General features: G+C 33.3%; 2 protein-coding genes and 1 long non-coding RNA gene across 5 annotated transcripts; 1 reads left to right on the top strand and 2 right to left on the bottom strand.

The window, feature by feature from the left end:
- Positions 1-344: 344 nt before the first annotated feature.
- LSm3 (U6 snRNA-associated Sm-like protein LSm3) lies at positions 345-3,546 on the bottom strand. Of its 2 annotated transcripts, none has more exons than XM_090177971.1 (2): positions 3,052-3,118; positions 345-905 (listed from the first exon to the last, which is right to left on the bottom strand). In XM_090177971.1, the coding sequence occupies exons 1-2, from the start codon at positions 3,067-3,069 to the stop codon at positions 618-620; spliced, it is 306 nt and encodes a 101-aa protein (XP_090034097.1). In that variant the 5' UTR covers positions 3,070-3,118; the 3' UTR covers positions 345-617. The 2 variants fall into 2 exon arrangements, with proteins under 2 accessions (XP_090034097.1, XP_090034098.1); XM_090177972.1 differs by lacking the exon at positions 3,052-3,118 and adding an exon at positions 3,430-3,546 and having other exon boundaries at positions 350-905.
- Positions 3,547-5,542: 1,996 nt separating this feature from the next.
- On the top strand, positions 5,543-19,338 carry Snx6 (sorting nexin 6). Of its 2 annotated transcripts, none has more exons than XM_090178074.1 (15): positions 5,543-5,649; positions 5,735-5,851; positions 6,701-6,802; positions 10,632-10,742; positions 10,970-11,091; positions 11,643-11,766; positions 11,843-11,941; positions 12,011-12,116; positions 12,768-12,843; positions 12,907-12,946; positions 14,349-14,435; positions 14,495-14,590; positions 15,769-15,832; positions 18,074-18,159; positions 18,775-19,338. In XM_090178074.1, the coding sequence occupies exons 2-15, from the start codon at positions 5,792-5,794 to the stop codon at positions 18,835-18,837; spliced, it is 1,236 nt and encodes a 411-aa protein (XP_090034200.1). In that variant the 5' UTR covers positions 5,543-5,649; positions 5,735-5,791; the 3' UTR covers positions 18,838-19,338. The 2 variants fall into 2 exon arrangements, with proteins under 2 accessions (XP_090034200.1, XP_090034199.1); XM_090178073.1 differs by having other exon boundaries at positions 12,005-12,116.
- A 1,298-nt stretch (positions 19,339-20,636) lies between these two features.
- On the bottom strand, positions 20,637-21,631 carry LOC149939635 (uncharacterized). The gene is made up of 3 exons (XR_016481397.1): positions 21,516-21,631; positions 21,328-21,447; positions 20,637-20,964 (listed from the first exon to the last, which is right to left on the bottom strand). It is a non-coding gene; the product is annotated as an uncharacterized LOC149939635 (long non-coding RNA).
- Between the last annotated feature and the right edge of the window lie 659 nt (positions 21,632-22,290).

Here is a 22,290-nt window from a genome sequence, read left to right as displayed (position 1 = left end):
ATTAAAACTCATCTACCCTGTTATAAAATTATTTACAATGCTCATTGTGTCCACAAACAGGACATCATTGGAACAAATGTTTTTCTATATGATAAATTACTTGAAATTTTAATCTGAATTTATGTAGCTGTAATGATTTAAAATTATTGCAATGGGGTGAATAATCTATAAATTATACATAACTTCTTACTGACCCCTTATTATCTATTTTACAAAAAAATAAAATGTTGGAAATGAGTACTAAAGAATCAGAAAATAAATTTCGTTTAATCTAGTATTTGAAAGGGTACACTTTGAACAAAAAAAATGATTCCAAAAAAATTCCTGTATTTATATTTATACTTATAATATGTTGAGATGATCTAATGGCATCATGGTCTAGTTTTCCCCAGCATGAGAGGAGAAAGAAGAACAATTCTGGTGTATGTTTTAATCCAGTCAGGGAAACAATGAGATACCAGGGTGATTTAACGTTTTTTTGGGGGAAGTAGCTTATTGATGGACAAATGCTTTCATTGTCACCCACCCCCCATTTCATATTGGAACTTTCTTAAGGGTCAGATAAACAAAATTTCAACTATTTCTGATAATGTGCAATAAAATTTTATTTCAAATATTTACAGCCCAGCCCTTATTGGTGGAGAAACAAGGATCACACCATCTCCTCGAACAAAAATCATGGGTATCATACGTTGAGTTGATTTATAAACTTCTTCATAGGTCTCTTCATCTATTTCAATTGTTGTGACAGTTTCTTCAACATCACTTAAAATCATATTTAAATGTTGATCATATGCATGGAGTCTTCCTCTAAGTTCACGTTCATTCTTCATTTTCACATAAATCCTCTCGTCAAGGCTCAACCGAATCAGATCTAGAGGCTCTTCAACAGTATTGGTTGTTGACTGTAAAAAAAATGTATTTTAAAGAAATTTATAACATTAAATAATAACATAATAATAAGTATGACACTTCCTATTGTTCTAATGCTAATTTTCATAATAAACCTTGTTTGCAATAAGTATACTTCAACAATCAATGGTGCCTGTATGGGTATTCTATTTCACTTAAAAATATTGTATACACACAGTAATCTATGTAGGACTCTAACCTGAGACACTGATCACTTAGCTTGTACACTGATTAAGCGGAGTATGTACTCTTAGTGGAAAGTGTTACATCATCCTAGCCATTAAGGTGATACTGATTCCTTTGAGAGGGTTCAACAGGATTTTGCTTAATTCATTTGCCATTCTACGATTGGGAAATCAGCGTGAAAGGAGTTATTAACTCCTTGAAATAGCCCAATTTTTTGATTTAGACAAATTTTAAGCGCCTAATGTCAAACAAACATTTAAAAATTTGCATTCTACCCATGTGCCATTTTCGAGTGAAATGAATTAACAATATTAGTTGTTCAACTCTCTTCTCTCCAAATGACTTATCAAATTCATAAAAAATTGTATAATTAACAATTTTTTTTTATATTTTGTAATATTTACTGTGGCTGGTGTAAATTAACTTGAAATAAATAATTTTTGATGCCCAGGTCTTAACAGGATGACCTCAAATTGTAGATTCCTCACTAAACTAGCATACCTTATATCTAGCACATTGGAGAAGAGCACGAATGTAAAAGTAATTGTATAACAATATCAGCAGGGACATCTGAGAAATGGGTGCGAGCCATTGTCACCCATAAAGGTTTTTGAAATGACTGTGAAATTTCAAATCAGGGAGTACCAAATTACTCGGCATATGTTCACATCAGACAGATAATTGGGTATCCCCCTCAAGTCCCCAACTATCCTCTAGAAAAGCTCAGACAACCCAACAACATTCAATTACATTAAAGTTTTAAATTTGTGTAAACTGGAAATGAAGATCTTAAAGTCATAATATATTAATAATAATAATAAATTGCTTTTATGGTAGGCACCAGCTCAGTACAGAAAAGTACTGATTTTCAGTTGGGTCCGTTTGGGGCCTTAAATTAACTCAATATGGGGTTATGGTATTTTATAGATAAAAATATTTTAAAGATATTTAAAATTTTATACTTTAAAAGGATGTTTTAAAATATTATTTCTAAATGTCTCAGTGTTCTCTTGTGGTTTAATTTCAAATAGTAGGCTATTCATCAGTATAGTTGTGTCGTCTGAAACCCTGCGACGTCACCATTGTAATTTGCCTATTGATAAAAAACAGTAACTGTCATGGCGGCCACTATTAACACTACAGCTGTGACGTTACAAGTTTTCAAAATCGTATCAGATGACAACACTCTATAAAGTCTGAGCCTAACACGCTGCCAAGAATGATGTTGTTGTAGACCAAAAAAATGTAATGGCGTATCCCTTACCAAAAAATAAGTGGTCTAGGAAATACTTTAAGTTGGTATTTGGATACCAACTTAAAACCTACTTAAAACCAGCTTACAAATAATATGTAATATTCTGACCACTAAAAACCAACTAATTACCAACTTAAGAAAAAGTATTTTTCCATCAACTTAATAACAACTTATTACCCCTTTAACTAGTTTATTGAAATATTCTGACCACTTGAGCCTACTTAAAACCAACTTAACGTCAACTAAAATGCTTATACCAACTAAAATCCAACTTATTTTTTGGTAAGGGTAGCAAACTAACTATTTGAAGACTGCCACAACACAGACATGGTGAGTACAGTTCAAAAGGTGTTGCTAAGAATTTTGAAAAGAAACAGCTAAATTGGAAAGCTTTAAAGATGTCTAAATAGATCACATTTTCCCATCATTGTACACCTCAATGGAAGAGTGAGTGAAGATAATGAATAAAACAATACATTATGCATAAAGTTTGTGATAGGGAATCAAGGCGACGAATAAGCTTCTTGTAGATACACTTTGCACATTTTTAGCATTGACAAAGTGTTCAGAATTTACTGTCACATTGCAATAAGACAAAGCTTTGGCATCACTAAGATTCACTTTGGTTGCTATTCACAGAGGCGGAGTGGTTAGGGTAAGATTTTTTGGTCCAAGGTGGAGTACCAAACATTTTTAACTATTAAAGGATAATCCATGTTCAGTGGCCCTAACTGTAACCAAATCCAGGTCCGCCTGTAGACGTAGACAATCAGAGAGATACTTTAATTTAGCAGATAGCTTCGAGTCATCGGGAAACAGCAATAAAAGCTCAAAGACAACTGCCTCTGGCATTGAGTTTATTAGGACATTGAAAAGGAGGGGCACCAAAATGGCACCTTGGTTTTAGATAGGTAATAAATATATATTTTTTTGAACTAAGGTTTAGTCATCCCCTGAACAAAATAATCTTAACCAAGAAATGGAAAGTTGTAACACATTAAATAGCAGCACTGCTCTTACAAGGCTTAAGAAATTTGAAAAATGGACTTTAAAATTATTTTTCATGAGCAACTTACAACGTCATCTGCCATTCTCTACAATATATATTTTATTCTTTCAACTAGACGAAGAATTCACCATAAAAAAACAATGACTATGTCACAAAGCCAGTTTAGTTAAGGACAACCAAATTCAAAAATCGTGCAGAAAAACGATCAGAAAGAAATTCAGCAATTTTGTAATGATCAATACTCAATAGGTGTCAGGCTTGAAGCCTTAGGCACCAAGCACAAACTCAATCTCTTGAATCACCTTCGAAGGTCACAAAAATTTATGAAAGATAATTAATTTTCCAGATACTAAGCACCCGCTGGCTAAGAAAATAATTAAATATTGTGCTTGCAAAATTGCAGATATCAAATCATTCATTATTAATATATCATGGTGGAGGCCATAGATATAAGGATTGTATATAAAGGTCTAGATAAATTTCGGGGCGTATAAGCCTAACATAAAATACGGAATTGACACCTAGCAGACACCGAAGAAGGCACGTGACCAAGAGCGCAAGCTCTCTTAGCATTTTAGTACTAAGTGCTTGACCTTTCCGCAGGCCGTACTCTTTAGACACCATCTGTTCGTGACTTTTAGTATAATTTTTAAGCAGGAGACACTGGCTCTCGCGAGTCGCGACAATAGCACGAGCTTTCTTACCGATAGATAGTGCCTTATAAGGATAGCCAGCAGAAATTATGCGTTTCTGCTAGCTGTCACCTCCGTATTCACTCCCTTTGAAATTTTATATGGACCTTTATATACGTTTACTATATCTATGGTGGAGGCTTAACTTATGGCGTTTTTCTTTGGGTTGCTCCGAAACCGTTCTCAACTCCCTTTCGGATTAAAAAAAAATTGACGTGTGATGTCATCGATCCTTAAGAGAGCGGACGAGAGTACTTTTCCAATGATAAACGTAACTTTTTTCGGATCAGTATTTTTGGCGCGCTTTTCCCAATGAGAAACAATTGTTTCTCCAACTTTCTTGTATAGAATTCAGACGCGTTTTATTAGGCCTAGAACGCTGTAAAAATTAGTCGAAAGGTGATTTTCGGCAGAAATAGCACTACCGCCACCATGTCCTTTATTGTTTAATGGAAAGAACTCTGAAGCTCCAAATTCCGCGACGAGGTTATAACACATTTCACGGGTTAATCGGAAATTATCCCTAAACTATAATTTTTTGTTATTAGTCTAGAGTCTACATTTACATTACAATATAGTAGAGGTAGTAATAAATTTATGTACTTCTTCATTTGAAAATCTATGCACTACATTTTTAATAAATTCCTCAATTTTCGGATGTTCCGCTTTATCCTTAAAAATATGTTCCAAAAAATCTTCCTCCTCTGAACTTGATGATGAAGATTCTAATAATAACAAAATAATTCGTAAATATTCTTCCCTGACCGCCGCCATTTTCCACAAAACTTGCTCCGAATCCGTTGATCCGTCACTTATCTCGGATCAGCAGAGAGCAAGAAATCAGCCACTCTCTCGCGGAGCAATGGGACACGCCATGGACTGTATTATAGCTAAATACAATTCATGGACACGCAAAGACTTTCGGAGCACTCCGGTAGGAGAGAGATCAGCCCAAACAAAAACGCCATTAGATAGATTTTTAAAAGCCCTAAAGATGACAGCCAAAGGCCTTAGACACCGAAACCATAGAAATATTTATTCTGGCAGACCCATCATTCTGTAAGGGGCTCAAGCGGAAGCCACAACTAGCAGACTATAGGTGTTTTCAAGAGTTTGACTTTTGAAACGACATCTGTCAAGAAGTCGAAAGACCAGAAAATTATAAAAAGTGAGGTCTGATGGCTCCATATTTTTGATGTATCAAGCTATCTTCGTGAATACTTGTGCCTTATTTTGAATATCTCGCAATATCTTCTTTACCTAGCATATTATATATTTATATAGCGCCCCATCTTTCTAATGGCTGCATTTAATAGATGGCGTTTTACATGGCACACCCCTGGAAAATATCGAACTTATGCTAGGGATTTATACCGAGTTTTGATGGTGGCCGAAGTACCCTGCATGAAGTATCTAGATTTACTCTATGTTCCATCGGCTGGTCACCCAAATTACTATTATAAAAAATAAATAAAAACACTCTTTGGGGGCGTAATTATGACAGGAAGTAGTTGACACTGGATTTTGCTGCGTGCCGGGATCGTCTTTTGGTACTATTTAATTGAAGACATTAAATCTTAAATCTGACGCGACCTGTGAGTTTAAAATTCAAATTAATAATTTGAATATTAAGATTTTTCGCTTTGGAACCTACGTTATTTGAGTAATACTTGATTATAGTTTTTGAAGAGCAATATAATATTGTTATAAGCCTTGGACCAGAACATTTAAATTAAGATGTTAACTTTGGAAGATGGTACTGGTGAGAGCGTTACCAATATGACAACTGGAAACAAGGTTAGATACATTTTAAATAGGTTGACTATGATGCCTAAAGGCATTCAAATATAGAGCACTTGGTAGACAAGAAACTGCTGTTTAACGGTTGCATAGTTTTGACCTAAGGGTAGCTCTAAGCTATGTCACCAGCTTCTTAAAAATAAATTTTTTATGGTCCTGGCTAAATACTGGGTTTCCGATCATTTCTATGGCTTTCAAATCATATGTCAATATCCTTGTAAAATTCACAATACCGTTATGTTCAATTTTATTGTGTTGTCCTTCCTTGCACTGGGGCTAAAAACATATTATATACAATACCACAATACTCTAGTTTAAATTTTAATGTTTGAGAAAGTGGACTTGTTTGAAAAAGTTTGATGGTTCATTACCATTATGGTTAAACGTAATAATTTACCATAAGGGTGTTGTGGTTATGTACATTCGCTGCAGATGGAAGCCCATTTTATGCTCCAATTTTTTCCCAAATTAGGTAACAAATTTCTAAGAGTTGACTTTTGGTAACAATTAAGACCATAGGGTTTTTTTTAATTTGTGTGAAAGGGTCCAAAAGATGCCAGTGAATCTTACCCTGATAAATCTTGTTGCAGCGTCATATGTCAATCTTGAGAATAAAAATTGATGTATAGTTTCCACATCTTTTTATTCTCAGTCACTTTAAAAGGCTGCATAACACTAGTTAAAGGGATCCCTCACTCACAACAGGGGAAGGCATAGGGGTCACAAAAAAACTGGTTTTGAAGCACACTGCAAGTCTGGATTTTATGTTACCCCTATACCTCCCCCTGTTCTGAGTGATGGATCCTTTTAAGATAAAACTCCTCTAATCTTGTTTCTCTCTCCTAGCCTAGAGCAGATACAGTTGATTTAACAGACCAGTCTCTGCTAGTCGATATATCTGATGCATTGAGTGAAAGAGATAAAGTAAAATTTACTGTCCATACAAAGGTAAGCTAATTAACATAGCAGCAAAATTAATGTGTTTAAAACTTCTTGGCATTAGCTGTTCAAACTTAACTGTATTACTGGGCACACAGAAAATGTGACCGGATTTAGATTAAAGAAAGTCCACTGATGCCATTGGCATGTTACATTAAGGACTTCAATGCATGTTGCAGTTTGTGCAGATTCTGCCAAGTGGCTTTCCTCATACCAGTTTTGTTGCACTTTTGTATAATTTGTTATTGATTACGTTATATAATTATGTTAATAGTTGGCTTAGGACAGCTGATTTTATAATGATAAAATGTTGCCTTCTAGTGCGCATGCAAATCACATGTGGGAAAAACATTTAAAAAAGCTCTGTCTCGTTATGATAACAACATTTTATAAATGTATTTTAATTTATAAAAATAAGTATTACGTTATCCAAGAGGTATAAGACTTTTTACACCTTTTTATTTCACTAGCTTTTAACCTAGAACCATTAACCCATGGACCCGGTACTAGATAGGCGACGCGGCTTTCACTTAGCCTCTGCTACTCCAACGCCACCACTGGCAATAAGCGGAAATATTGGTCCTCAGTAAAAACGAGAACTGACAAAACGTATTCACTTCACTCTCCTATCGTGCGGCGTTTTACCGCTAAGCTCGTCGGCATTCGGCAGAATATTTTCCGTTCTTTCTCCGTCCGTTAGTTGCGCGTTGCGCCAAGGCTTACCGATAATAGCGTACAGTATTGAAATTCCATCTAAAAGGTTTTGGGAAAGTGTTGAAGGTATTTATATATAATATTTATTTTTACTTATTAAATTAATATCAATATTTTATTTATATTCTTGTGTTAGATGTAGTAAAATTAACATTGGAACATGGAACTAATAAGAAGCTTCTTATTAGTTCCATGATTGGAAGACCTAGTGAAAAATACCCCAATTTCCGGAGGCAGGCTCAGGCACCGCGTGAAAACTCGAGCCCGGGATCTCGAAGACGGCGGTCAGGGCGCGAAAGCGACAAACTTGACGATTTGCGAGGAGCACAAAACACTCGCAGCCAAGAAAAGGGGGGTGGGGAAAACTAGCAACTGAGGACCAATTTCCCCGTTTTACTCCGCTTGATGGTGCTGCCACGTGGAGAAAACTAAAATGGCGTTATAACATTGAGTACCACGTCCAGGGGTTAATGGTTCTAGTTTTAACATTGCCATCAAATTAGTGATTAGCTATTTTGAACCAACAGCACTCCCGAAGTTGATAATACAATAATAATAAGTAATTTTTAACACAAAAAAGTGACATAATTAACAGATATGTCGGTTCCTATACTTTACAGTGCCAAAGATTCGTTGACTTATCCTATTGATATAGAACACATAGAAGGAATTATACTATAGAGAGAGACCTTTTAGAAGACTAGACCGGGATAAACTATGTATTCACTCGCTCTATGGTCATTTAAGTAGTCATTTGATGATGGTATACAGAAAAATATATGGTTGTATTGTCTCCATAAAAATCAATGAACTTTTAACTTACTAGAGTGACTTCTAAGTTTTCGCAGTACTCCCCAGGTGGTATTATTTTACTTTCAACTTCATTCCCTACCTAATGTATACCAAGAATTGATCTATTTATATATAAAGAGAATGTTTATATTCTGTCAGTCGTGACACATCATGAATCAGGGGGGATTAAATGGAAAAGGAGGCGTTCTTATTAAACGCGAATTCCTCGCGTCAAGAGGACGTAATATTTAGGTAGCCAATAATGCGCCACCTGGAGCGAATTGAATTTGAAGGGGAAGGGCCAGGTTCTGATCCTAGAGCTGCAACGGGAGCTAAGGTAAAAATAATAGAAACATTCTCTATATGTAAATAGATCAATTCTCTGTATATCCACACTTCTAGTACCAGCTACTACTTAACTAATAATAAGAGCTTTTTTTTATTCAGATATCCTTTTAATTATATTGGGTGCTTGCTCGTGGCATCGTAGGCATACATCATAGCTTAGCCCCGCCTTGAAACCGCGGACATTTTTTGGTGTCACAGATCACAAAGTAAAAATAATCATGTGACCACCATGGGCGTCTTAAGGTCATGGCCCACCTATACACGTTACCATGGCAACAATTACAAGCCACAGCCACGAGCAACCGAGGAATACATTTTTTTACAAAAGGGTTTGGGTCATAAAAAATTAAATTAACTGTTCAGTTCAAGAACACTTTGGACACTAATAATATATGCAATCTGACTAAGTAAGTTAAACAATTCTTCTTAACAAGAATTTATTTATTTTTACTAAGAGAGAACGACTTTGTTGAGTGAGTCAAGTTGACCCATAGCTACGCCAATGCAGTCTGAAATTGAGGGTCAAAGGCAGGCCAAAGAGTTCACTCTTGGCCCATCTAGGGAGAGAGCTAGAGAATTACTCTCGCTCTCTAGGTCCAGTATTAGGATTGTTACTGGCCTACTTACAGGTCACTGCCATTTTAACAGACATTTAACGCTTATTGGGGTCAGTGATGACCCGATTTGCAGATCTTGTCTAGCTGAGGAGGAAACTGCCTCACATGTACTCTGTAGCTGCGATTACTATGCAGCCCAGAGGTTTGAGCATTTGGGTATGCATCGGTTGGAGACGTATGACGTCTCTAATATCACGGCCGGGCAGATTTTAAGCTTTATGTCGGCAATAGGACTTACTTAAGTCAACCAGTTTGGGGATGCACAATGGACCTTAGGTCGAAGTGTTTGGCTTGCCACCCCACTCAATAATAATAATAATAATACGCCAATGCAACTATAAATCATTACCAACAAAACTTTTTTATCAGTAATGATAAATATCAAATTGAATATTTTTTATAGTTTATGTAAATTATATAAACTATAATTAATATTGAATTTAATATCTGTAAATTTTTTTTGATATATTGCCATTGTGTTTGAAAAATATGGTCATAGTGTATGAAACTGGTCATAATTAATATTTTAAGCTGCTAAACTATCGAACATTTATTATAAAATATTAGACGGTGGCGTAGCTAGGGGAGCCGGACCCGTTTGTGGCTGTTTTGGGTGTGACACCCGACCATGAAAAAAATAAAAACTTACAAACTTGAGAAATTCTAAAAACATTTTTACACGTTTTGACTAGTAAGTAACACAACATGATATCCGCACAGGGTGCCACCCATGCTAGCTACGCCACTGATGTTAGATTGATATTTACCAATTTTGAAGTCTAAAATTAGGCAAAATTAAACTACAGCGGCCTCATGTTTGACCAGGTTCATACACAATGACCATATCTCCAACATTAATAATCCTTGTTGAAGCCAAAAGATAAAATAGACCCTTGTACCCTAGATTCGAAAACAGAGCTTTCTGATTGATGTTTTGGTAACGAAGCAATTACCCACTTCCGCTACAAGATCTTAGAGAAATTTGGGCTCCTTTGGTTGCTATACTACGCTATCAATAGATTATCAACATGATAGCTATGAAACCAATTTTTTAGTTCTGTCAGAAAGTGGGTAAATGCTATTGATCACACGCAAGGCAGTGACTTCGAATCTGGGGTATGAGGTCTATATTATTATTCGCGGAGATAACAATATTTTTCATTGTTTATCTCCACCTTGACACCAGTTTTAGGTTTAAGTTGATGTTTCACTCTAAAGTTTTATGGTGTCTTTGTAATTAATAACATTTGAAGTTCTGATCCTATTTAAACGAAAATTTATAGTTTTCCATTATATCGGAGCTTCATCTAATTGAGTAGTTATAAAATTTTACCAATGTTTTCCTAACACTGCATGATTTTTTTAAGACAACATTACCGGATTTCAACAAGCCTGATTTCTCCGTTGTTCGCCAACATGAAGAATTTATATGGCTTCATGATTCGATTGAAGAAGATGAAACTTATGCCGGCTATATTGTAAGTTTATTTATTTTTATTTGTACAATTTCATAACTTTTGTTCATTCTGAAACAAATTTTGTTATCATTTTTGCAATAGAAATATTAATATACAATTTGTTGACTAATATTAAATTTTTCTTATATGCATATTTTATATGGGATTTTTCATAAAATTCTTAGTTAAATAATAAAAATAAGGAAAAGGTATGATGATAAGCGTAATGCCAAAACTTATTTTCTTAGATTCCTCCAGCTCCACCGAGACCAGATTTTGATTCATCACGAGAAAAACTTCAGAAATTAGGAGAAGGAGAGGGTACTATTCCCAAAGAAGAATTTTTAAAAATGAAGCAAGAGCTTGAAGCGTAAGTGTCATTCAACTACTCATCCTTTTACTTATCAAAATGTAATTCGTTCTATTTAGCACCCAAAAGGTGATATTATATTTTTATAATATTTCAAAAAGCATCATACATGTATTTTAAAAACGTGGTTCACTGCAAAAAAATCCTAAGTAATTGGTTACGCAAAGAATGTATTTACCAATTTTTAGGGAGAAAGACTAAGTCTTGACAAAATTTAGTGATGCCGTCTATCTTCCTCTTGCTCCGAAAATAATCTCTTCCCCCTTAAAAAGAAATAAAATTACCCTGGTATTTCATTGGTTTTCTATAACTGATGGCTTCTAATGCTATACAATCGCATTGTTCCTTCTCCCTTTTGTGGTGGCTGAAAATTTTACCATGATGCCTAGGATCATTTTAACATAGGAGGCATTTTCTTTAAGCATAATTAAATACATTCTTAGTAGTAATTTTTGTGAATCATTTCTCCCTTATAATAAACGGGTGAAAAGTGCTACTATCATTAAGAAATCATGCAGCTTTTAAAAATTTCTTTTTCCATTTCGTTTCAGTGAATATTTGGCCACATTTAAGAAAACTGTTGCTATGCATGAAATGTTTTTACAGAGGCTGGCAATTCATCCCATTTTTAAGAATGATCATAATTTCAAAGTATTTTTGGAATTTGAGCAAGAGGTAACTAGGGTTTTATTTATGCAAAAATGGTAATTCTAGTTGTATTAACAGTTTGCTTACATTATTACGTTTAAAGTTGTCAGTAAGAGGGAAGAACAGGAAAGAGAAACTCGCTGGTCTTTTTAGTAACATAAGTAAATCAGCCGATGACCTCCTTCTATCATCAACGCAAAAGGTTTCTAATCGATTGAATAACATCTTTCTGTTAATTTGGGAATTGTTAACTTATTAGAAATAGTTACAGGATGTGGATGATTTTTTTGAGCATGAAAAGTCTTTCTTAGTCGAATATCACAGCCAAATTAAAGATGCCTCTGCTAAAGCTGATAGAATGACTAGAGCTCATAAGAGTAAGTAGAGACCGAAGTATATATCTCTTAAGAGGGATGGATTAATCTCCTTATTCTGCTACTGTTATTCACGTTAAACATGTACCTTCCCAGGCCCCTGTTAATATTTTAAAGCTCCATTCGGAATAAAAATAGTTTATGAAATACATCTTATAGCCAGTTTCTAAAAGCTATTATATCGATAAAATTATTTATAATTAAGTAAATATCCCTACGCAATATAATTTTTATATTGTAAATAAAGTAATACACTTTGTAAATATTGAGTTGTGATGCCATGTACATTCGTGGTTTTGATGGAACATTCACTCTCATTGGAATGTACTTGTTTAATTTTAATGACCTGGAATGATACTTCTCTCGTAAGATATTTATTAAAAACTTCTGGTAGACGCAATATTAGAATATTATGATGCTGCTTATAACTCATTAAAGGGAACATAACCACTAGTATCACTATCACCCCCACCCCCAATGGAATTTAATGTTAACCAATTCCTCTCATGGCTTTGGCATTTTTGGCACTGCTTAGTGATCTGTTGCTGAGGTAATTCATAAACAACCCATTGGAGGTTATATTCCCATTTATAGCAAATTCCATTTTACTCATTGTACTAATTCTTGGTATTAAATTTAAAATACTTTTTTTAGATGTTGCCGATTGTTACATTAAGATTTCGTCATCATTAGTTCAATTAGCTACAATTGATGGTTCTGAACTTGAGAAGTATGTTTAAATAAAACCTTAATAGAAGTGGTATCATATTTTAAATATCACAATTTTTCCTAGATTTTTTAGTAAAGTTTCAGAAACACTTGAAAAAATGAGGGTATGTATAGTTCTATTTATTTTTGCTTGCAAAGTTAATAATTAATAATTATTAACAGTTAATAATAAACCTTTTTTGTTATTTATATTTATTATTTCTGAGAGTGTAATGTTGTAGAACTGTGTTATCCCGCTTATATTTTTTACAAGGTTTAGATAAGGAGTATTCTTTCCCCAGGTAGAAAATGCTGACCAAGAGTTGGTCTTTCGCTTGGTTTTATTGACTATAGTAAATTTGTTTAGAGTAATTATGGTATGCCTCCAGTTCATGTTATCATTGCCCTTAAAGCAAGGTGTGGTTACAATCTGTTAAAACTAAAATTAATAAATTATTAATTTTATAAAGAGCTAAATTATGTAGGATTCATTTGATTCGTAACATATTGTGAGTAGGCAACTATTCATTTTTAATCTAAAAAATATAAAATTTCATTATTTTATTTGCTATTTATTTTTATTTACCTCTTTCCGGGTTTAACCCTAGTTAAAAATGTACATCATGTGTGGCTCAATGCTTAAACATGTTGAGATACAAAACTTGCCTCTTCACGCTCTTGCACTAGCCCAATTAATTAATTTATATTTACCTGAGTACTTTCAAAATGCACATGCATTATGATGTTTAAAATATTAAGGTAAAAAATCATTTTGAAAAAAGGAAATTTGTATACTTCATTTTGAGAATGTTGTAACAGCCAAAGCGCCTGTGCAATTAGTAGTTTTAGGCAATCCAGTCAGTTATGGAGTATCAATTTTTTTTCATTGAGTATTAGAGTTGAGTAATATTGAAGTAGTCGAGTAATCGAGTACTTGATTAACGGGGAAACTTTCTTATTCGAGTCGAGTAACTAAAAAAAGTAATATTTTGATTAGGAGCGATTTTATTCAAGTAATTATTAAATTAAATTTAAAGAGTTTAAAGTAACTTTCAATGCCGAAAAATATTCCTTTAATTTAAATGAACCAGTTTCCACAACTTGGTAGGTAACGTTTATTCCCCCCTCACCCCAAAAGTTGTAAAAACCCATCTTTGAACTTTGAAGCAATGAGGATAGGAAAAACAAATACTCTATGAGTTTAAGAGAGCAGCTTATTTGAGTAATCGGGTACCCCAATATCAAATTTTTTTGGTACTTATTAATCGATGAGTATTCTCAAATTACTTGTTTGAGTACTCGCACAGCCCTACCTATGATTGATAATCAAAATGAAATGCTTGAATATTAATAGCAAAGGTTTGTATTATTAAAGACTAGGCAATCATCACAAGGAATTTAGTAGTCCATCTCTTTCCTTTAGATAAATGACTTTCAAAATAGTACTGCTATTGTATAATTAAATGAAGTAGATAGTAAAATTAATGATTTAAATATTCTCAGAACTTTTATTTTCATTAACTATAGAAAATTGAAGGTAGAGTGGCTTCCGATGAAGATCTAAAGCTTTCAGACATATTGCGCTACTACACAAGAGATACAGCAGCAGCAAAAGTATGAGATATACAAACTGTATTGGTCGTAGTAATTATATAACAATTTTTTTTATAAAGAATTTACTGTATAGAAGATTAAGGTGCCTTGCTAATTATGAAAATGCCAATAGGAATTTAGAGAAAGCAAGAACACGAAACAAAGATGTTCAGTTGGTAAGCTTTTTTTTAATACTTTTAACAGAATTTAGGAAATTAGGACTTTTTAATTTTATAATTAAGATTTTCTTCATTGCATTCGGATTTGTAACTTGTTGGTTTTTCTTTGTAAAACAATAAATATGAGTGCCTCTAAAAACATTTGAAAATATAGCTCCATTTAAAAATTTTAAGTAAAGAATTTTATACTTACCAATATTTAATCTAATTAGGGTTCTGATTGTTGTTATTTTTACCATATGTAAACCGGCCATCTGAATTAATGGCATTAAAAGTCTCAATGTCTTGGGATTAAATCATGGTTTAACCTGTGATTTTTTTTAAAAAAACCAATGGTTTTTTTAATAATTTGTTTTTTTAATTAACTAAAAATTATTCCTAAATGTTTGTACATTTTCTTACTGAAATGATTACGTTTCCAAAACATTTACAAGGTGACCATATTTTCTACATTTTCAATACCTTTCTATTCATCCCTTATGTTTTCTCATGAAGTATATAACCTGTCTTATATAATATCGTCGTGTAACCTTCTTCATCCTATATTTAACTTTATTTTATCTAAGGTTTTTCGATAAGAATCCTTATTTTAGCTTATGGTTTTTCCTATATTTTCCTTTAATTAACTTTAAAATTACCCCTTTTTTTCTATAAAAATTTCGAAGCATTTTCCTGGTCATCAAAAATGAAACAAACTAAAACTTTGTTCTGGTCATGTGAGACTTGTAATAATACTCATATTGATTTGTAATATGTATGCACGGTTAAACAAGCGAAAAATAGATTAAAAGTAAAACAAAAGTGTTAAAAAAATACTGATTTAAACCAAAAAAAACTGGCTTAAGCCAAATAAACTGTTTTTTGGGGTTTTTATTAGAAGAGGTTTTTACAACCCTGCAAGGGATCTAATTTGTCATATCCTGTGAACCAGGTTTCATAAAAAAATGCTTTGTTCAGTATGTTTTTACCCCCATTGTAACCAAACCACCTGAATTAAAGGCATTAAAAGTTGCTTGATGATTTGCGGGTAAGGTGGTGCCTTAGTCCAGCTGGTTATTTATTAACTTAATTTAATTTAAAATTGCCCTCCACATTTTCAGGTTTGTTCAGGTTACTATTATAAATTTAATTTTTTTTTTAAATTTCTAATGCCTTATGTAATTGTATAATTTTAGGCAGAAACATCGCAGCAAGAAGCATGTGAAAAATTTGAAGCCATATCCAAACAGGCTAAACAAGGTAAAAAATATAGCTGTAGGTCTTACAGAACTTACTATTAAAAGCAATTTCCTTCAAAGTCACAAATAATTTTGGAGTACGGCAATATCTGTAAGCTCTAGTATATAATATCACTTGCGATAGAAGTAACCTTTTAGGCTCTAAACCTGAAATGTGTCTTGGCAGGTTTGAGGCAGTTTCCAATGAGCACTGTATTCTTGCTGAACATTTAGAAATTGTTCTGTAGGAATATTTACTAATTTATAAACCATATTAAACTAAAAGTAATATTTTTAGGAAGTCACTATAAATTGTTCTTCCCCTATTATTTTACCTTTCGAAAAGTATTCAGCAGGAGCTTGAAAAGGTTTATTTTTCAAGTGAATAATTAGTAGTACTGGGAGATACTCTTAAGTAAATTTAAACTTTTGACAAAATAATATGCCTTGGTTGAGATAAAGGGCTGCCAAGAGCAAGCACCAGGCCTTGTTAAACACAAACAACATAAAAATGCATATAGACAGAAATTGTTTGCTCAAAATAAAATTTCTTTTTTATGTGGCTTACACTACTTGAAAAAACAAGAAACAACTAAACATGTATTTTTTTGGAAATAAATTAATTAATTTTACTACTTCAATAAGTAATTTCATAAACTATAAATCTTATCTATAAATGAATCCCTAAAGTTAAAAAAAGTATTTTAATATCTGTCCATTTAGCCTCTTTAGTTTACGTAGCTTCAAATGCGAGAAGTTCGTTGCTTTTAATTGATTGCCTGCTTAGCAGACTTAAATCCAGCAGTTTATAATCTTGTGCTGTCTAATCATCAATTGTAAAGTTCTTCTTATTATCTAATTATCACTAATGGTTGGACCTCAAGTGTTGTAAAGTTGATGGAGGTACATTTTTTTGGAATTAAATTTTGGGATGTACCGATATGGGTACAGCTGATTAATATCGGCCGATATTAACAAAATTATCTATCACAACTGTTGTGTATATGATAATATCATTGTAAAAGACAGTTCAGAGCACTGTCATAACATTTTATTCTAATTTTTCATGAAAAATGTTTGCAAGAGCATATACGAATTTTTCTTTTCATTTTATGTGATACATATTTTCTACCACGAATAGAATATCGTTGTTATTGGTTACTCATAACCCCCTGTTTAAAAAATAATAGTATGATCTAGCGGCCAATCATTCTTTGGGTCTTTTAAAAATTACCTTGGATTCCTTAACGTTTTAAGTGCTTACAAGGAGACTACCCGAGGTGGTTATCACCGATTTTGTTGAAACTCGGGGGTTAGGTAGACCTTATGGTAGTATGAAAATTGCCAAAGGGAAAAGTTGCAATGGGCTTTAGTTTTCCCATGGCAACCGAAAATGTTTTTGATCTCTCAAAACAAAAAATCTCCATTTAAAAAAGCATGGGATTTTCTCAGTTTCACAGGGTTTCACTTACTTAAAAAATTTTAAAAACTTTTATTTTCAAAACATACCCAAAAAGATTAATTGGACCTATTTTGGGTAAAATTGATCAATGATTTTGGTTAAAATTGATAAATTTTGGTTAAATTTTAACAAAATTTGGGTAACCTAGAAAATCCCATGCTTTTTTAAATGGAGAGGTCAAAAACATTTTGGGTTGCCATAGGAAAGCTAAAGCCCATTGCAACTTTTCCCTTTGCAAATTTTCATACTACCATAAGGTCTACCTAACCCCCGAGTTTCAACAAAATCGGTGATAACCACCTCGGGTAGTCTCCTTGTTAGTGGAGAAAACTCCATATGCCATACGTGGGAAACTATTTATTGAAAGTTGTTGGAATTTTTTTTTCTAGTACCAATATTAAAATATGATCTGTTACTTAAAATTAATTACTTCTACATTACATGTTTTTTTAACATTCCTCATATAGTACCAGATAGGGAAATTCGGCATTGCTGATTGTTTTGCTATCTTCCCTGTATATGATATTTACTGAGCTAGTTATAAGATTACCATGATTTTTTAATGCCAGTAATATATTAGTTATAAGATTACCATGATTTTTTAATGCCAGTAATATATTAACCATGGTCTATTATTTGACATATGCCACATCTTATGGAAGGTATTCAAATTTTAACCAATAGAATCCAAATGTAGATTAAACATGGGAAGTAGTTTCTGTCAAATGTTTTATGCCCAAGACATTTCATAGTTTTTCACTGGGAACTTCGTGGTATTATTAAAAAAACTTTTTTCTTTAGAATTATCTGATTTTAAAATGAGACGTGTTGCTGCATTCCGAAAAAATCTTGTAGAAATAGTAGAACTCGAGCTAAAACATGCCAAAGTAAGTTAACTTTTAAAATAATGAAACCTTGCGATTTTATTCCTTGGTCCCAATTTTTTTATTTATACTTCTATAGTAAGTAACATGAAACTTTCCCTAATAGTTTGTTAGTCAAAGTAAAGTAAAATATTAAATTAAATACAAATTATAAATAGAAAATGTGAACATTTTACTGGGGTCATAGGGTTAATTGACTGTAGTGGCAACCCTAAAATGTTAATATAAGATATTATGGCCTTTTCAAAATGGTATTGTAATTATTTTCAAAACTAATGTTTTTTAAAAGAACTGAATTTTTCTTTGTTAAGTGGTATAAAAATCTATTTTATGGAAATGTTGGGTTTATGATAAAGTATTTCTACAAAAATAATTTTGCTGAAATTCACTTAAAATCCTATTTATTGTGCTTGGTTTACTAATCTAAAAGTAATTAATGTTATCCGTATTGCCCACTATATTTGATGTTTAAGAATCTGTCATAGGTCAAACTTTACTTCCCTTCGTGGTTGAAACAGCGAATTAAATAAGGTTTGAAAAGTGATGTCCCTAGGTTATTAACTGTATTTTCATATAATTCTGAAACTATTATCATTAATTTAATAATATTTTATTAAGGCCCAAGCTCAACTTATGAAGAGTTGTTTAACCTCCTTACAAGATGACCACAATTCAATATAAGGAATGAAAATGTGAAATAGTATTTTTGATTCAGCGGTGCTGGCCTGTTAATTGGGACCATCAGTGCCTAAATAATATATAAATACATGGACAGCAAACAATAACCAAAGATAGTCATGCTATCTTCAATTGTGGCTGAAAACAGTTATCTGCAGTATGAAAAAATTAAATTGCAAAATTTTGATATAAGAACCTTTTTGTTAATAAAATGTATTATTCAGTGTAAATTATTCGAATATCATTATTCACCTTTAAATTTATACCAGATATCACAATTATAAGTACAGCTTTGTTATATATTTATGATATTTATCACTTTTATTTCTTAAAAGGATGTTCTTGGTAATTTTTATGATTTAGTTTCAATTTTGTGCCGCATAGCAGGCTGATAATTTTGTAATGTGTTTGATACTACTAAGTCATGTTGGCTATAAAGATTTGCCTCTATATTATACAAAAAAAGTTACTGTTATAATTAAGGAAATAAATACCATTTATTTATTTTGTGATTTATTTTGTTGCTACATTTAAGAATTTAAAATAAGCAGCAGCCTTAATTTTATAATAAGTAAAATTAAACATAAGTATGACATAGAACGAATTCGGTTAATGATAATTCTGTCGTGGAGTAATTGCAAAAATAGTTTGATGGAGAGAATTAAGAGCGTACACGCGTTTAGGTTTGAAAGTTGAAAATAACTTCTGTAACCCTTCAGGTTCATTTTCTCCCGCATACTTATTTTCTTATTTTTTTGTGTTTTATTTACTTTTGCTATTACATTATTCCCTCCGCTCTCGGCCATCTATAGTAATTGTTAAGTGTTCGTAAAGCCCCATATGTCAAATTTCTTAGAATTCCGAGCTCTATTTAATGAAACTAATCACCGTTTTAAATATAAATTAAAATTAATGATAAATTAAAAACTTAAATAGCTTTTGAACCATACATGACAAAGTCCTAAATTTCCTTATAAACGTTATATAATGGCGCAGTCGGCAAGATTCAGAATAAAGGGACATTTGTCTGTCGGTTGATCACGATATCTCTGTTTTCACTCTTTCCCCGCTAGTGTATTTTTATTAGTATCCGTTGTGTGTTACTAGAAGCGTATAAAATCCCCCTCGATATAACCCTCTTAACGAACGCATTGGAGTCGCTCATATTTATTGATATATTTCTCGGATATCCTGCGAGAGACCTTTTAATGCTAGGAGCGCTTTTGTTTTTTTTTCCTTGCCTTCGTATACCAACATAAGACCAGGATGATTAGACCGTTCATATATTATGTAGGAAAAGGGATAAGAACCCTGCGTAGAAAATTGATGTATAGATCTCCTCGCCACCCCCGATTAACCTGGAGAACAATTTGTTCATGCAGACAATTCAGGGTTTTGTTTTTATGGCGGTCATCAAGGGGGGCGCATTCGGAACCTACGCTGGGAAGAATTCGCGTTAAACGAGGAACCCTTTCCTCTCGCGATTGTGACGTCACCGGGTTCCAATTCCTCGGAAAGAAGAGCGGGCCTATAAATTTCATGCTGTCTGTCTTTTCAAGCTATATATAAATTTATAAATAAGTTATTTTTCAATACAGAAATTTAATGCAATTCATTATAGTAATGAATGATTATAATTCAGGCAATTTTTCGAGTGTTTGGTTTCATAAAATACAGCATTAATTTGAAAGTAAAATATTTTATTTTGGATTTTTTTCTAACAATCTTTAATAAAACAATACTAAATTAAAAATTACGTTTAAAGAAATTTTCGCCATAATCTCCGAGATTAGCATCCCAAATACAATACTAAATTAAACATGACTTATTTTTATGTAACTTAAGCTAAAATCTCTGAGATTTTCATCACAAATACAATACTAATTTAAAAATGACGTTTAACGGAACTTTACCTATAATCTCCGAGATTATAATCACAAATATTTAATAAAAACAATACTAAACTAAAAATGACAACGAAATTTAAGCTATAATCTGCGAGATTATCATCACAACTACTTTAAAAAAACAATACTAATTTCAAAATGACTTAACAAAATTTAAGCTATAATCATTGTTGTCACAGCCATTAACTGAGCAATTGTAGTCAGGCATTTTAAGTTGGAGGACCTACAATGAAAAGATGTAATTATTAAATGCTGTGGTGTGTTAACGAAATATTTTTATAAATAATTTATGATTCGACTTACCCACGGCCAACTTTGATCACGCTACTACGGCCAACACATTCGTCGAAATTCCGCGAGCAAGGATTTTCCCCCTATAAACTGTACTATAATGTGTAGGAGTTCAGCGCCACGCTCGGTGGTTATATTGTCCCCAATGTAAAAACTATACTAAAAATAATAATCCGCTAGGGGCGCTGACGTCATACACATCTTTTGCTCATAGGTTAACACAGGAACGTCAACGAATGAGATGGCCGCTGTAGCGCGAGAGATGCGCGAGAAATCAAAGTTGGCCGTGACTTACCAAAACGTCGAATTTCACGGCCAGCGCGGCTTCAGCAACTGAGGCCCAATGGCCATAAACAGACGGAGACGATAAAATAAAACCTTAAATCTTTGTTGACAGGCATTTTGATTGAAGGATCTAAGATGATAATATAAAATAACTAAGAAGGGTTTTAAAGTAATAAAAAATAGGCTAATTCTAATTACCAAATCATTCCAATTCCTGAGAGCTTGTACAAGCCGTCGCTCTAACGCGCAACGGCCGAGGCAAAGAATTTAGACCCCAGGAATGGAAACTGCAGCTCTATCTAGTATAATTTGCTTGTCTCTAGCCTCCAAAGGCAAACCCAGGTTGACGGCTTATTTCCGGTTCTATTGATTCGCCTAGCCGGAAACTCTCCCGTCAACCCGAGAGGCGAGATATTAACGGTTTTTCTTTCGATTCCTGCGGTCTATATTACTTGGGCCGAGGCGGCGAGGCCAAAACTTCACGAATAATAAAGGGGGTTCTATTTTTCCTATCTACCCGTCCTCGGAACGTGTTTTCTGGAACCACTTGACGTCAGACGAGAAGGGGCGTTACCGATTTCCTCCCCACTACCTCCCGCGAAATTTCTCTCAAAAAACGGGCTGTATCAGCCAACCTCTTAGTACTACTGTCTCTACAAACCTTGGGCGGTCATCCAACAACCGAGTGTTTTTTTCTTTCCCATCTAACAATTCAAGTGTAAAGCTTCTTTCATCCAACAATTGGTATCGTGTATTTCAATATCGCCCCCCCCCCCCCAAAAAAAAGGTTTAAAGACACTAGCGAGACCTTACTTACTGTACAATTGAACTTTTGCATTGAATGAATTTATTAATCGGTTTGCGTACAGAAAAACGCGTCCTTTTAAAACAGGACGGCTCCGCTCAGGGGAGCTCAACCACATACAAAGAATACACTTTTGTTACTTTAAAAATAATAATAGCAGAACAATAA

This window comes from Leiobunum rupestre, chromosome 6 (assembly GCF_980474605.1).
Source record: "Leiobunum rupestre chromosome 6, qqLeiRupe1.1.hap1, whole genome shotgun sequence".
Taxonomy (NCBI): Eukaryota; Metazoa; Arthropoda; class Arachnida; order Opiliones; family Sclerosomatidae; genus Leiobunum; species Leiobunum rupestre.
Note: the sequence above shows the minus strand (reverse complement) of the source record. Positions and strands in the feature narration are given on the sequence as shown.

Excerpts from the sequence above, each read along its gene's own strand:
- Snx6 (XM_090178073.1), top strand. The coding sequence starts at position 5,792 with ATGTTAACTTTGGAAGATGGTACTGGTGAGAGCGTTACCAATATGACA. Across the intron at positions 6,803-10,631 it reads AATTTACTGTCCATACAAAG|ACAACATTACCGGATTTCAA; the intron begins GTAAGCTAATTA and ends GATTTTTTTAAG. Across the intron at positions 11,092-11,642 it reads ATGAAGCAAGAGCTTGAAGC|TGAATATTTGGCCACATTTA; the intron begins GTAAGTGTCATT and ends ATTTCGTTTCAG.